This window comes from Trichomycterus rosablanca, chromosome 19, assembly GCF_030014385.1.
Source record: "Trichomycterus rosablanca isolate fTriRos1 chromosome 19, fTriRos1.hap1, whole genome shotgun sequence".
NCBI classification, from domain to species: Eukaryota; Metazoa; Chordata; class Actinopteri; order Siluriformes; family Trichomycteridae; genus Trichomycterus; species Trichomycterus rosablanca.
Window position 1 is genome coordinate 25,583,070 of NC_086006.1, and position 17,129 is coordinate 25,600,198.

Below are 17,129 nucleotides of genomic sequence, written 5' to 3' on the forward strand. Positions count from 1 at the left end.
TATATTATATTTGTCAAGAACAACCCCATTATTTTACATTAGCCTAAAATATATGCAAGTCCACGGTACCATGGAACGCATTAACAGGTTTCCCAAACACCCTATTGGAAAAAATACCTTGAAACTCAACGCCAGTCCCAGAACCAATTGACGTTCAGTTTCAAGGTACCGCTGTACAAAGTTTATGACCTGCTGACTTAAAAGCTTATCATCTACAGGACTTTCCAGATTGCAATGATTGTAATGATTGTGGTTCAGTATAATGGATGCAGTCAAACTAGTCCAAATTACATAGGCATGCAAGTCACCGCTGTCAATCATAATCACTAACGGGTTATTAAAGATCATTATGCTGACCCAACAACCTCACATTAAATGCAAATACCAATACAGGCACAGAAAAAACGATTATAGTAATCAAACCATTATAATGTAATATAATATAATATAATAGAAGCTTAACAGAGCGATTATAAGTCAGTAATCACTTCTAACTTCTGACTTTGTTGTTATAGCGACCAGTTCAGAACAGTAACTAGGAAGTTAGCTAACAACAGCAGCCGTTCACCTAAATGTAACTAAAAACATACTGTTTACCAACTTTTCTGTATGAGAGAAACCTAAATAAGATTTATAAGTTGCTCTGGAAGAGTTTAAAACTCATTTTATTTCAGTTTAGATGCAAAACGAGCTTTTTAGATACTAAACGAGGTAAGTACACCAAGTTAGCTTAGCGAACTCGTATAGGATGCGTACTAACTAAACCGCATACTACAGTACAGTACTATGTAGTATGAATACATTATAGATACTATATTATATTATTTAATGTGCATATGTAAACAATAAGCAGCAAAAGAAAATATTAAAGTGAAATACATTATTATTATATCCACATTATATTGCAATACTATTATTACCACTACTACTAATAATAATATTATTTATTAATAATATTTTATGACTTTGGCTTTTCTCAGCCTCAAACCATTTAACACACAATCACACAATTTTAAATTAATACTTTACCATTAAGCAGTTCCTCGTCATTTATCTCCAGTGTCCATATACTTATGAGAAACGCACATTTCTTCTTTAATTCTTTATCTTATTTCCAACGCAATTTAATGCCTCCCTTATTTCCACTATTCTGTCTCTGTTTGTTTTTACTAGACTTTAATTATTTTCACCACCCAACAATCCCTTTTTTCTGTACTATTAAACCACTCAAACTGGCTCCCAGTAATCGTTAGACGTGTGAACTTGGCAGAGCTGAATTAAACCCAGCGGATCCCTTACACTCCAGACCTGCGACACAATCACACACCGCTGTATCCCTATAAGCGTAACCTGTATTCAGAAGTGCACTAGGTAAAGCTGAAGACAGGCGTGAGTTAACACACTGCATAGTGCACTACAGAAGGGACCAAGGGGCTGAATGGGATGCAGCTAGAAAGTCTGGCCCCGCTTTCGGATATTCCGTGTTTACCAATGAAACACGCCCGAAAAGGCACGTGGTTGGTCACATGATTAATAGAATAACGGACGGGGAGGGAGAGGAACGCTTTAAAGGAGAAGCCGGTGGAGAAACGACGGAATATTAATATATAAAATAAATACTCAAATATCTGACTTAAAGTGTAAATAAATAATTAATAAGAGCAAATAAGTAAAAAAGGATTAACTGTAGCCTCCGTTACACCTCCTACCCCACACACAGACACACTCACACATCCATAGCTGTTGAAGACAGCAAAACCTCCCTAAGCTGCTATTTAATGCACAGATCACTTTACATTCTGTACATAAATATATACTAATTGTGCAATAACATTATTAATTATTATTATCTGTTTCTGCTGTAATAAGACACCGGTTACACTGTTCTCTTTGCACTATTCAACCACGTGTATATATCCATATTGTTTCACCATGTAAATACTCATATTTCTTATCATTTTAGCTTATTTATATGTGCTGTACCAAGTTATATATTTTTTGTACTTTTTAATATATTTTAATATTTTTTTTAATCTTATTTTTTATTTTATTATTGCTGCTGGTCTCACTGAAGAGCTACCAAACAAAGTTTCGTTGTAGCCTATAACTACAATGACAATAAAGTCTATCTATCTATCTATCTATCTATCTATCTATCTATCTATCTATCTATCTATCTATCTATCTATCAACAAATGATACATAAATTATTAACATAATTGAGTAAATCAAATAAGAAAAAAAGTAAAATATATATATATATAATACACATCTATCTATCTATCTATCTATCTATCTATCTATCTATCTATCTATCTATCTATCTATCTATCTATCTATAAACAAATGATACATAAATTATTAATAGAATTGAGTAAATCAAATAAGAAAAAAGTATATATATATATATATATATATATATATATATATATATATATATATATAAAATACACTACACCTATCTATCTATCTATCTATCTATCTATCTATCTATCTATCTATCTATCTATCTATCTATCTATTAACAAATGATACATAAATTGTTAATAGAATTGGGTAAATCAAATACAAGGAAATAAAAATGTTAAATATATAAATGAATGCAAAAATGAATAATTAAAAATGAAAATAAATAATAAAATTTTAGAAAAATAATAAATACATAATGAAATTATAAATAAAAAAGCAAACAAATAAATATGTGAATACAAAAAATGTTATAAAAAAATATTTCCATAACAGTGTGCTTTGTGTCATTGTCTTGCAAAAACCCTTAGCAAATGGGAGCAGATTTTTATCCTAGATTTCTCTGTATTGTGCACCATTCATTTGCCCACCAATCCTGACCAGACCCCTAGTTGCAGATGTGGAAAATGCAATCACATAACAAAATGCTAAAAGCGTTACTATGACCAATGCTGGTTCTTCAAGTCCTTTAGCAGACAATATGTGGTCATAATTTTTGGAGCTTTAATGTATGCAAAGAAATACACACATTTTTACATTGTGTTTCATGTTTTACCACCACTTTATCCTGGTCAGAGTTGTAGTGGGTCCAGCTTTACCAGAATTACTAGGTGCAATGCAGTAACACACCTAATCATGGAGTTTTGGCCACCCCAGACATAGCCAATCATGTCTGTCTGTATGTAGATGCCTGAACAACTAATAGCACCAATGGAGATTTGAACCCTGGATCCCAGTGTTAGTGCGCTAGAGCTGTTCACCACTGCACCACCCAAGCCTCATGTTTACATCATGTATAATACATGTTGATCCTTTCCACTGAAGCATGTGGAAGGTGGATTTAATCAACTCTCATTCCAGTTAATACATTTGCAGCCATCTGAAATCTGACTAAAATGGTCAAAGATTCAACTTTTCACTCAAATTATTATGATAATTAAAGGATTATAGGATTTGTATTGAATTAAATGCCAAAAAATAAGCATGGTCTCTTGAAGACGACTTTTGGCTCCCACTGTATGTGTCTTATAATCTGGCTTTGGAAAGGCCATCCAAACAGACCCACATGCCAGTCACTCCAGGAATACGCTCAGAGGTGAGTAGAAATTGGCACAGATGACTACAAACATAATGTCACATGGTGGTTTGGGTTATAAAAAGTAATGTACCTTTGTTCATCGGTTATAAAACCTGCACAAAGGTTGCATACTGCAACTATCAATATATAAGATACAGTTGAAGTCAAAAGTTTACACACACCAAGAAGATACACGTATTTCATGGCTTATGATTTAAATTCTTTTCTGTGACTGAATGTAATACACTTTGAGTTTTTAAATGTCATTTAACTTTGTGGCATAACCTCCTAATTTCTCATTAGTAATTATGTTCGACTACAACTGATGAATTCTCACTGTCTATATGAACAGGACCTTTATGACCTGTTAGACTGAGCCACAAGCATAACAAATGGGGAAGTCTAGAGAGCTCTGCATAGATTTTAGGAAGTCAGAAACGTCACTTAGAGCTATTTCTATGCAGCTTTAGGTCCCAGTACTATCTAAACAAACAACTAGATGTCAGCAGCACCTCTCTGCCAATGTTGGGAGGAAAACCCAAACTTATGCTGATTGTCCTTATCCCCCCAATTTCCCTCCCAATCTAGTTGTATCCAGTTAGCTGATTTGTATTTCCGCCCCTAATACCGCTCCTGACCGAGGAGGGCACTTGTAGTAGCCAACTGACCGCTTCATTTCACCAGCACTAGGTGGATATCAGTATAGTCTTTTGTGCAGGTGGCATCAACCAGCCAGAAGAGGTCCGAATGGCAGCAGTTATGAGAAATCCTTCCAGCCCTCCCTCCCCCGGACAATCCAATTACGTCAATGTGTCTGGCCTGCCGATAGTAGAGTTCGAAATGTCAACACTGGTGGGCTAGCATATTTGACCGCTATGCCACTCAAATGCCCTAATAATCTGGGTTTTTTTTTTGGCTGTGACCAATCAAGCAGACTTCCCATTTTCTATGTGCTTAGAGTCTGATAAAAAAAAGAAGCAAATGATCCAAAATCAGCACCTTAAAGCTCTAAAATTTGTTGCTGGTCATATTGACAATAAAAAGCAGCACAGCTTCTTTCCTGCATGTCATATTCTAGCTGTACTTTGTTCTTATGGACAACTGCTGTTAAGAAATGTCTCCACGTCACATTCCTGACTCATGAAAATGTATGATCTACTTTCTAGATTGTCTTTATAGAGCTTGCTTTGTGCACAGGGGTGCATGGATGGTGGTTAGTCTAAAAGGTGCAGTCTAACTAGCCCAGAAGATTTTCTTATAATCTCAAGAAACACACAAACCCTCAAATTCTGTTTAAGTTTCTGTGAACAAAATGATGTTTTCAAGTAACAGAAAAATAACAGATGCCACGTCAAATGTATGTTCACTTTTAACCCCACGTGAGTAATTGACGGAGGATGGTGACAGTAACAAAAATGTACAAAATGACACATCAGAAAGAATTTCGTTAGCTTTGATCAGGTGGGTAATTTCTCGCAGCAACAGCTGTAAAATCTTCATTTAAAAAAAGATATATTTTCATAATGGTTTAATGAGGCTGATCAGTGGTGGTGCAACAGGATTAGAAGTGGATGCATGATTTATTTAAACTGTCTTCAAGCAACATCTGGTATCACTCAGCAGCCGTTTGTTTGTTCAGCACAGTTAAATATAGCACAGCTCACAAACAGGCAATGCTGGGTTCAGCTCAGATTGAGTACATCACTGTGGAATTATATCTAAGGGCTGGATGTGCAGGTGAGAAGGTGCCGTGCAAATCACACTTTAATGTAAATGCAATGTGTACTCGAGATCTGTTTGAAACGAACATGGTACGTGGTGTGATTGGTATGGACATGGATGGGTATAACAGTAGAAATGCTTTGTCAGCCTTCATGACGATTAAAAAATAGTATTTACAATTTCAAATTGGGTGGCACAGTGGTCTGTTACATAAGTCCATCAGAACTAAGATCCGGATTCAAATCTCAGTGATGTTATCAGCAGGCTGGGCATCTTCAAGTCAAGTCAAGTCAAATTTATTTATATAGTGCTTTTACAATGGACATTGTCTCAAAGCAACTTTACAGAATCCAGGACCAACAGACAAAAAAACCTATTGAGCAAGCCAAGGGCGACAGTGGCAAGGAAAAACTCTCTTAAAAATACAGGAAGAAATCTTGAGAGGAACCGGACTCAGCAAGGACCCATCCTCTTTGGGTGGGACTCATCCTCGTCACAAACAGGATTGTCTATATCTCAGGTGGCCAAAGCCCTGTGAATGATTGGCGTTTCCTGGCGAAACTGAACCTGCCACAGCCAGGATAATGCCGGTTGTTAAAAATGAAATTAAAAGGAAATAATATAGTGGGTTCCATTTGCACCACTGGTTGTCTTTCAACGTGTCTTTCATGGCCACAGTAAATATATAAACATTTAACTCACTGTTGGTGCTGCTGGCGGATGTAAGCAGAGGCTCGTCTGAGTCAGTGTCATCGTCCTGAGAGCAGCCGGCTTGGATGGCGCGCAGGTAGCTGTGGCTGCGTGACCGGAAGCAAGTCGGAGTAGACAGATCCAGAGCGTCCACTGCCTGCGACTCCACGCTTCCGTGTGACGACGAGCACAGGCAGCTCGATTCCACCTGTAAGGTGATACGCAGCGTCACAGCAAAACGTAGTGAGGCATGTGGAATAAACGGGTTAATGCTTTTAGAGATCAATAATTGAGCTTGTTGCAATAGATCATGTGCATAAGATGCATTAACGTATGTCCAGTTTTTCTTATGCTGGCACATTTAGTTCCTGTTTACATGGCAGCATAGGAAAGTACTCACTCACTGGAGCTGGAGCCTATCCCAGCTTTTCAATAGGCGCAAGGCACAAAGTAACACCCTGGACGGGGCACCAGTCCATCGCAGGGCAGACACACACACACATACACACACACATTCACCTATAGGGCAATTCAGTGTCTCAGTGTCCAACTGTGGGAGGAAACCCACGCAGACACGGGGAGAACATGCAAACTCCGCACAGAAAGGACCCGGACCGCCCCGCCCCGCCCCGCCTGGGGATCGAACCCAGGACCTTCTTGCTGTGAGGCGACGTGCTACCCATAGGAATGTATCTAAAGAAATAGCAAAGCAAGTTGTTTGGGATACCCATGTGCTTTGTATAGTCCAGGTACAAGTTTTCCTGTGTATGTTATGCTTTAAAGCACAATAACCAAGAGTACAATGGTCTGTAGCTTCCATTGTACTTGAAATGATCTCGCTAAAAGGATCCGTTAAAGACGGAAACAAGTCTTTGTGAAGGTTGTGTCTAAGCCTTTGATAAAAGAAGAGAGAAACCTCCTTCCACTCCTTCCTTCTTGTGTCTACAGATTTAATGGCTGTACAGTTTAAGCTCCTTGATCATGATGCGATACCTGAACCTGCATCCCTTATGGTACACATTCTGAATTTTTTGGATTTTAAGAGTTACAGATCCAAAAAGTCAAAATCTTCCCATTGAAGCCTACACAGGGATCATATTTAAACCGATCTTTTTAGTTTAAAAGATTCAGATCACGTTTATTTATTTACAGATGAAGCTCATTAATCACTTGCTGATAGAAACCTGATTCCTGTACATTACCATGAAGCAGTGAATTAAAGTGCTGCCTCAATAGGCACAATTTTACTTCTTCCTGACTGAACTGCTGTACAAAAATATATTTGTTCCAGCACCTGCTGGGAGAACGAGTACAGCAACTATCTCACAGAAATGATTCAGGCTTTTTGAAGTGGGAAAGTCGTGAGACAGGATCAGAGCATTGAGGTGTGGACCAGGTCTGTGTGTAAAGGACAGGACGGATGATTAAAGGTGAACAAACACAAATAAAAGGGTTATTGTAAACCGAACCCTGTTGGGAGAGAAGACTGAAGTACAATCCTAATCTACAAGCCCACATCAAAGAATGACAAAAATACAAAGAAGCCATAAAGAATAATTCACCAGTGGGTGTTAGACCATGAAACATTTGAATCTGGAAGAATATTGCTTTCAACCCCCTGACCACAAACTACAGAAACTTTTGGGCTCTAAACTTATGTGCGTATTCAAGAGTTAAGTGCCCAACAATGAGCTATGATATACACTGATCAGCCACCTCCTTGTTTCTACACTTACTGTCCAATTTATCAGCTCCACTTACCATATAGAAGCACTTTGTAGTTGTACAATTACTGACTGTAGTCCATCTGTTTCTCTTAGCCCCCTTTCATCTTCTAGACCTTCATCAGTGGCTGGATATTTTGGTTGGTGGACTATTCTCAGTCCAGCAGTGACAGTGAGGTGTTTAAAAACTCCCATCAGCATTACTGTGTCTTATCCACTTGTACCAGCACAACACACACTAACACACCACCACCATGTCAGTGTCACTGCAGTGCTGAGAATGATCCACCACCTAAATAATACCTGCTCTGTGGTGGTCCTGTGGGGGTCCTGACCATTGAAGAACAGCATGAAAGGGGGCTAACAAAGCATGCAGATAAACAGATGGACTACAGTCAGTAATTGTAGAACTACAAAGTGCTTCTATATAGTAAGTGGAGCTGATAGAATGGACAGTGAGTGTAGAAACAAGGAGGTGGTTTTAATGTTATGTTAACCAGAGGCTTATCACAATACTTTGAAGTACTGTATGTGTGTGTGTGAATTTGTGCCAATCCTGGGCACTGATGTTGGGCAAGAAAGGCTCAATAATCATTCCAGTTCGTTTCAAAGCTGTAATAGAAAATAACCTTCCCTAAACTGTTGCAAACACATTTTTAATGATCATTGTTACCAGTTGTTTAAGTCTGGAAGGTAAGAACAGGACAGCAAACAACTAAAAGCCCAGTCAATGATGAAAACGATCAATAAAAAAGAGAGAAAGAGAAAAACAAGCTGACCTGGCTGATGCCAGAGCTTCGGCCCAGTGTGGACGAGCCATGACTGAAGTTCCTCTCTGTCCCCCAGAGCTGAGATTCAGTCTGACCTCCCAGACAGTCCAGGTTATCCAGGCTGCGATTGGTGGTAATTTCACGTAGAGATGGCAAGCAGCTGAAGGTACCAGGAAAGAAGAGGAAAGAGTTTGAGAAACATTTATGAAGAAAGAGGAAGAGAAAAAGAGACAAAGGACAAAGAGAAGATGAGAAAAAAAGAAAAGTGAAAAAGGGTTTGTGAAGAATGAGAGAGTGATGAGAATAAGAGGGAAAAGAAACAGAAAGACAGAAAGAAGATGAGTAGGGGTAAAGAACATAAACAACACCAACAATAAAAAAAGAAAGAGAGATTAGGATGGGAAGGATTTGACGCAAGAAGTCAAAATAATGAGGGGCAGACAGAGAAGTGGAACAATAGGTGAGAAGTAAGATGGGAATGAGGGACAAGAAGAAAGACAAAAACATACATAAGAAAGAAGGGTGAGGAGCAAAGAGAGTTTTGGTAGAACAAAAGAAAATAAAGAGAAACAAAGACAGGAAGACGGATGAAGGAAAAGAAAAAGAAGAGATACAAGATCAGATAATCAGAAATCAGATCTTTAGTGTTTGAATAACAACCCCAAATCAGAAAAAGTTGGGACAGGATGGAAAATGCTAATAAAATGAAAACACAGAGTTTCTTACATTTACTTTGACTTTTATTTGATGGCAGACAGGATGAACCTGAGATATTTCATGTTTTATCTGCTCAACTTTATTTCATTTATTAATAAACATCCATTCCTGCATTTCAGGCCTGCAACACATTCCAAAAAAATATGGGATGGGGGCAATTTAGGGCTAGTAATGAGGTGAAAAACCTAAATAATGATGTGATTCCAAACAGGTGATTGTAATCATGGTTTGGTACAAAAGCAGCATCCAGGAACGGCTGAGAGTCTCTGATGAGTAAAGATGATCAGAGGATCCAGTTTGTCCACAAATGTGTGAGAAAATGATTGAAATGTTTAAAAACAATAAACCTCAAGGAAAGATTGGAAAGGATTTGCATATTTCTCCCTCTACAGTGCATAATATCATTAAACGAGTCAAGGAAGACCAGGGGCACAAGCTTAAGCTGAACGCCCGTGATCTATGATCCCTCAGACGGCACTGCATCAAGAACCGCCACTCAACAATAGCTGATGTAACCACATGGGTGAGGGGTTACTCTGGCAAACCTTTATCAAGCACTATAATACGGGGTTACATGCACTCATGTAGCTTTATGTTAACCATGTCCAGAAGCGGCGTCGACTTCTCTGGGCTCTGAGGCATCTAGGATGGACCATCACACAGTGAAAACGTGTATTGTGGTCAGATGAATCAGCATTCCAGGTCTTTTCTGGACAAAATAGATGCCGTGTGCCCTGGACCAAATACGAAAAGGACCATCCAGACTGTTATCGGTCTGTTATGGTATGGGGCTATGGGACAAAATAAAAGCTGAAACACTAAATCACTTGGTATCCTTGGTGCCAAAACGTCTTTTAAGTGTGGTGAAAAGGAACGGCATCATTACAAATTGGTAAATACTTTACTGTCCCAACTGTTTTTGGAATATGTTGCAGGCCTAAAATGCTGGAATGGATGTTTATTAATAAATGACATGAAGTTGAGCAGATAAAACATTAAAAAATATCCCAGGTTCATCCTGTCTGCAATCAAATAAAAGTCAAAAATGTAAGTAAATATGAGAAACTCTGTGTTTTATTATTATTTGCATTTTCCATGCTGTCCCAACTTTTTCTGATTTGGGTCTGTAAAAGCCTGAACCAGAAATTGCTGGAATGCAGTAAATCCTCCACAGGACCAAGTTCTCCAGTCAGCACGGACTAAGACCAGACGTCCATTGATGTTTGTTATTGAGCCAGCTTTGTCTGATTTGTAATTATATAGTAATTATAAAGTGTCAGCTGAGCATAGTGGGTAGAGCTGTGGGTTACCAATTAGAAGACTGTGGGTTTGAATCCCAGCTCTGCCATGCTCTGTGCTCTGACCTCAGCTTCCAAAGAAACTGGGATGTGCAGAAAAGCATTTCATTGTACTCTACGTTGTATTGCATGTGTATGTGACAAAGCCGTTCCATCTGCCCTAGATTATCCTTATTATTCTTATAATTGGCCAATTAAAGTCCATTCTGGTCTTTTTAGATCTGGAATCTAAAAACGTCCTTTTTTTGGAACTCAGCAGATGCGCTGGACCAAAGGTGGAGGCAGCAATTCCTGATCGGCCTTTTTAGTATGATTTACATGCACTAATGAATGAGAGCAACAGAACGGGGTACAAAGCGACAGCACAGAGGAGATCTTTGCTATCTGATGGACCATGTCATCACATCTACAGGGACGTCTGAGGCCTCCTGTGTGCTGAGCGAGTGGATAATCAGAGCATTTCATTTGGGAAGTGAAGAAGTTAGTGACTGTATTTTATCCGAGAGGATAGAGGTGTATGGCTGAACAAATCAGATGAGTTAGTTCTCCTCCTAAAAAGTGACATTAATAAGTGCTTCTGGAGTACCCCCTGCCTTACACATTTTGGTCCCAGGGCAGGAAGGACCTGCTGATCAGCAGAAAGTGCAATCAGGTGTTTCAGAGCAGGTAAAACAATCAAGTATGCAGGACAAGGGTACTCCTGTAAGGGGACTGGGATCACTGACCTTGAATCCAGAAGGAAAGGGGGGTTAGATTATGAAGGAAGTGAGTATTGTGTAAATCCGGGTTACTGTGGTTAGGTGGACACGGAGAGACCTTGAGTAGACAGGTGAGTCTCAGGCGGTTCTGTGGAACTGACCTTTCCAGGTGCTGCATGGAGTAGGCGCTCTGCAGAAGAGCCCTCGCCAACCCAGACTGCTCCCGCGTAAACAAACATGGGCCGTATCTGCCAGCATAGGGTAGTGGGTCGAAAGTGGAGGTGGAGTGATACAGAAAAATAAGGAACCTTTCATGTGAAGAGACGAATTTATGAAAGTCTGCAGGTTCTGCTATGATTCTTCGGATCGGACCATAAAATGACATTATGCTGGACGTCTGCTGTAATGGCTGAGAATTTTCACCCTTGTTTATTTTGGTGGTGAAATGAAATGCCAGTGCCATGATCTCCAATAAACGAGCTCTTAGATGAGCTCTTATTGGTGCCTACATCTTTACCCGCCTATCAGGACAGGGCAGCTCGAGAGCATCGAATAACAACCTGCTGGTCCACTATGGGCCTGAAAAATTCATACACACACACACACCGTCACACCTTTGCAATTTTGTATCTTCAGTTAGCCTGACTGCATGTCTTTGGACTGTGGGAGGAAACCCACACAGACAGGAGGAGAACATGCAAACTCCACACTAAAAGGACCTGGGAATGGAACCCAGGACCTTCGTGCTGTGAGGCGACAGTGCTACCCACCAAACCAACATGGATCCGGCAAACATGTGGGACCCATAGGGAAAGACATGTAAAGCCTGAAAGACTGCAGCCAGGTGCAGCCTGCAGAATGTGAGTTTTCCTCCAGGCAGTCCAGAGTCTGTTAGGGCAGCAGGTAGGGTAGGGAAGCCGGGCTTAAGCCAGGCTCCTTGCCCCTGGTCCATTTGTTCACATTGGCTTCCTTTGGGTACTTTAGTCTTCTCATATCCATTAAAACATTTCAATAGATGAACTGGCATGTGAGTGAGTGAATGAGTGAGAAAGCAATTTCCTGACTGCACTTACTCGGTTATATTATTTGTTACCTGACCACTTATTTTTAATGATTGAAGCATGCAATGCCTAACCATCACTACAGTGGATCTAGAGCTAATCCTGAAAACACTGGGTGTAAGATGCAAATTCATCCTGGTCAGTCTGTTGGTCAGTCTATTGTTGGGCATCACATACTTACTTTCTCACTTGACCGCTCACTCATTCACATTAAGGGCAATTTAAAGCTGCCAGTTCTTTTCCTGACAGGTTTTTGGGCGTTGGAGACAGGAATAACATGCCAAAGTCCACACAGACACACACTGACTGGAGGCGAGGATCAAATCTGGGTTGTTGGAACTGTGTGGCACTGATACTACCTGCAGTGCCGCCCATGTTATATGTACATAAAATCCACCAGTTTTTAAAAAGTCTGGCACCAAATTAATAAAGCAGCAACTGCCGTTCCTAAAAACCCGCTGAGCCAGGGGAAAAGGTACTAAATGTGCCCATTATACCAAGATGGTGCCATCTGCTGGTGCCATATGGTCCACGCCAATACTGTTGGCATTCATTCAGTCTAACTTACAGCAAAGTTTCTTTGGAGTGCTGAAATAATTTTATTCTGGCTCTGTTCTCAAGTATAAATATATATACACTGATCAGCCATAACATTAAAACCACCTTCTTGTTTCTACACTCACTGTCCATTTTATCAGCTCCACTTACCATATAGAAGCACTTTGTAGTTCTACAATTACTGACTGTAGTCCATCTATTTCTCTGCATGCTTTGGTAGCCCCCTTTCATGCTGTTCTTCTATGGTCAGGACCCCCACAGGACCATCACAGAGCAGGTATTATTTAGGTGGTGGATCATTCTCAGCACTGCAGTGACACTGACATGGTGGTGGTGTGTTAGTGTGTGTTGTGCTGGTATGAGTGGATCAGACACAGCAGCGCTGCTGGAGTTTTTAAATACCGTGTCCACTCACTGTCCACTCTATTAGACACTCCTACCTAGTTGTTCCACCTTGTAGATGTAAAGTCAAAGACGATCGCTCATCTATTGCTGCTGTTTGAGTCGGTCATCTTCTAGACCTTCATCAGTGGTCACAGGACGCTGCCCATGGGGCGCTGTTGGCTGGATGGTTTTGGTTGGTGGACTATTCTCAGTCCAGCAGTGACAGTGAGGTGTTTAAAAACTCCAGCAGCATTGCTGTGTCTGATCCACTCATACCAGCACAACACACACTAACACACCACCACCATGTCAGTGTCACTGCAGTGCTGAGAATGATCCACCACCCAAATAATACCTGCTCTGTGGTGGTCCTGTGGGGGTCCTGACTATTGAAGAACAGCATGAAAGCAGGCTAAAAAAGCATGTAGAAAAACAGATGGACTACAGTCAGTAATTGTAGAACCACAAAGTGCTTCTATATGGTAAGTTGAGCAGATATACTCAGTATGGGCAGCCTACTCACTAGCTTTGCGTCTGTCAGTGTTCCCACTTGCTGATACTGCAGGAATGTTTTAGAATGGTAGGAATCCCACAGCTCAGTAGATCTGCTCCACCCCAATGTTTATTTCATGGCTACAGCCTTGATTAGAGCTGTCAACACTTCTGTGAGAGTATTTTCTATATGTTTTATGTGCTTTTTCTCCAGCTAATTAAACACTGAGTGCAACACAAACACCACCAACTGTTTATTTTTGTTTCTTTACTGGAGGTCAGCAGAAAACCAGAAAAAACAGAAGTTTGGTCTTAATAAATAATAACTGAGCTATAACCCACTCCGGGAGGCAGCGTTCCTCAAGATTCTAATCACGAACTGGAAGCGGAGCGCAGAGGAAGAAATGCTTTGATCATTCTGGCAGGCTTGGAACTAAATGCTAAACATTTATCAAAACTGCTGTTGCAAAGAAACACCAGTTGTAACTGAGACATTCTGCAGAACTGAAGACTACAGCACGCTACATTATAAATGAAACAAACTGACTTTACACTTGCATTTATCATTTCTGATCATACTGGGGTGCACACTACATGATTAAACTCATGGTATTTGGCAGACGATTTAATTCAAAGCAACTTATGCCAAGTTCACACTACACGACTGGATCTCTTGTAATCGGGAGTCTTTCAAGTCGGTATGGCTTTCACACTACACGACTGATCGGCGATAGGGGGTTTCACACTACACCATCTATCACCACCTGGAATCGCAGACGAGCTTCTTACCTCAGTGGATTTGCATACAGAGAGCCACGTCTCGATCTCCGCGCTCCTCCAGGCGTCCTGGGCAACCAAGGTCCTTACACACTGTTGATAACCCCGTCCCTTTTTCCAGTGTTTTCCCACTGGATTTGCCATTTATGCCTGTTAGAGGGCGCCCAGCCGACCGGTAGCAGAGCCGAGATTCTGAGCTCCGAATCTTGGCGCTGGTGTGTTAGCGGATTATCCCGCTGCACCACCTGAGCGCCCTCAGAATACAGCATTTTTAAGAGTTCTAATCCTTAACAGTTTTAATTCTCTCCCATTGGCTGTTTCTAATTGGGGGGCAACTAGTCATTATAAAGTAAAGTGCGACTCCATGAAATCGAGTTGCTGAGTGTTGCACACTACATGAGCGCTTTACACACACACATTTGAACTGGGCTAAAATGACGTCATTTACACCCTGCATGAGCGCGTGTCTTACTTGCGAGGTGGTAGCGGTGGCTGTTGTTCGCTGAGCGATTGCTGTGTGGCCTTCAGGTAGCTCTGGCGCCGAGCGGCTGTTTTTGGCGAGGGTTTCGGCGAAGGCGGACCGTCCGACTGGTCGCTGTCCTCCGGGTCACCCATGGCCTTGACGTAGCTGCCACTGCGCATCCTCCTGCAGGGGATCTTCCCTCCACCTCCGACGTCCCCTTTTCCCAACGTCCCACCCCAGTCCCCGACAGGAATCTGAAAAAAACACAATTAAAAAATCGTTCCCTTTACAAAAACCTACACTGTTCCTCACAGGGCCCGACGTGAAATGGCTGATATTTAATGAATTCCCTCAGACTTGAGTACAATAACACACCGTTTAACTCTGTGGGTGAACATTTAGCTCAGTGTGAGGAAGGTTAACACCAAAAATGTACATAATAGGATTTAGACAGTATAAAGTCAAAATTAATTTCTGTTAACGTTCACTGGGTTTAATACTTAAGCTTTTTTATTTTATTTTTTTTATAAATTTTCTCCCCGTTTTCCTCCCAATTTATCACACTCAAATTTTGTCTTCCGCTGCTGAGAGATACCAGATTGCATCCGAGGAGAGCACGTCGCTGTACACGCCTCTTCTGACACGTGTACAGCCCTCCTCTTCTCGTCCCTGCATTCTGCACATGTGTCTCTTCCTCCAAACAGGGTCCTTACACAGCGTATGAAGACCCACCCACACATAGTCCGGGCCCCGCTTGCAGATATGGTGGCCAGTTAGTATCTGCTGCAGTTCAGAATCTCTGCACCGGTGTGCTAGCGGAATATCCTGCGGAATATCCATTTCCCCAATTTTCCTCCCAATCTAGTCGTATCCAATGACATGATTGCATTACCCTTCCTCTCCACTGATGTTGATCTCCACCCTGGTTGAGGAGAGCCGAGACAGACACACGCCCCCTCCGACACATGTGCAGTACCCGACTGCATCTTTTCACCTGCACGGCGAGTTCATATGTGGATCAGCTTTGTGTATGGAGAGCCACACCCTGATCAATGCATTATCCCTTGACCCTGTGCAGGTGTCATCAACCCGTCAGCAGAGGTCGTAATTGCATCAGTTATGATATATAGATATGATCTATCTATCTATCTATCTATCTATCTATCTATCTATCTATCTATCTATCTATCTATCTATCTATCTATCTATCTATCTATCTATCTATCTATCTATCTATCTATCTATCTAATCTATCTATCTAGTGACAAGGAACCCTGTTTCAGCCATCGTCCCTCCCCCTACAGACACAGCCAATTGCTTGGAGTAGGATATTGGCTGATACTTACACCAGCATGTGAATAAGGGGAGCACCAACACTAAAATAGATTTAAAATTATTTTGATTCAGTTCCCTTGGAGCTATTTTCAGTCCTCTGTTGTACAGTATTTACGTAACACGATTTATTTTTAAACCTGTACAGACATTTGTACTAACACAACAGCTCAGTCTGAACTGTGTGTTTTATTTTAAATAATTATATTTATTTTTTACTGCGTTTGATGCTTTTGAATGCCATCTGAACTGTGTTCTGTGTTCTGACCTCAGGAGGCACAGACTGGTTTATACACTTATTCTTACCACCTTTAAGCCAGGATCACTCGTCGAATTCTCCAGACTTTAATCTCATATGGAAACGGTCTGGCTCTACAAGACTAAAGGTGGCCAAACAGCAGGCAGTCGCACAAACCCTATTTAAATATTTCTAAGCTGCTCTCTTTATCAACAAGACAGCCGGTCACGGTTCGATTTCATCTAAAACGTCAAACTAATGCACTAAATACAAATAAATAGGTTTCCATACATACATGGGTTACTATATTTAATGAGACATTATTGGATGCTGTCTGCACCATTTACACATTATTGCACTTCATTGTTTCGGAGTTTCTTTTTTCCAACCAGTAGTGCATATTTCTTTTCACCAGCTAGCAGTGAATTACTACATACATCTGTAACATGCACAGAAGAACACGCTATACTCCAAGAACTCCTCTGCTCATGCTGGAGTGACCCCTCGTCTGACCTTTCTGGTGGCACCTCTAAGACTCAAACTCGAGTCTCAGCAGCTAGTTTAATAGACAGGTGCCCCAGAGCGGCCCACTTTTGGTATATTTAGCCATTCTTCACGTTTCTCTTTCTTTTTTTTATTTGTTTAAGCATTTTCTCCCTTT

The 17,129-nt window shown here is 40.8% G+C and overlaps 1 protein-coding gene across 3 annotated transcripts in view; it reads right to left on the bottom strand.

The window, feature by feature from the left end:
- Positions 1-17,129, bottom strand: part of dlgap4a (discs, large (Drosophila) homolog-associated protein 4a) — a 120,162-nt gene that overhangs the window by 21,966 nt on the left and 81,067 nt on the right. For all 3 annotated transcript variants that reach the window (XM_063015738.1, XM_063015736.1, XM_063015737.1), the window contains exons 4-6: positions 14,908-15,152; positions 8,460-8,610; positions 5,969-6,164 (exon numbers count right to left, since the gene is read on the bottom strand). In XM_063015738.1, the coding sequence (XP_062871808.1) occupies positions 5,969-6,164; positions 8,460-8,610; positions 14,908-15,152 (592 nt within the window). The remainder of the gene's footprint in view (positions 1-5,968; positions 6,165-8,459; positions 8,611-14,907; positions 15,153-17,129) is intronic.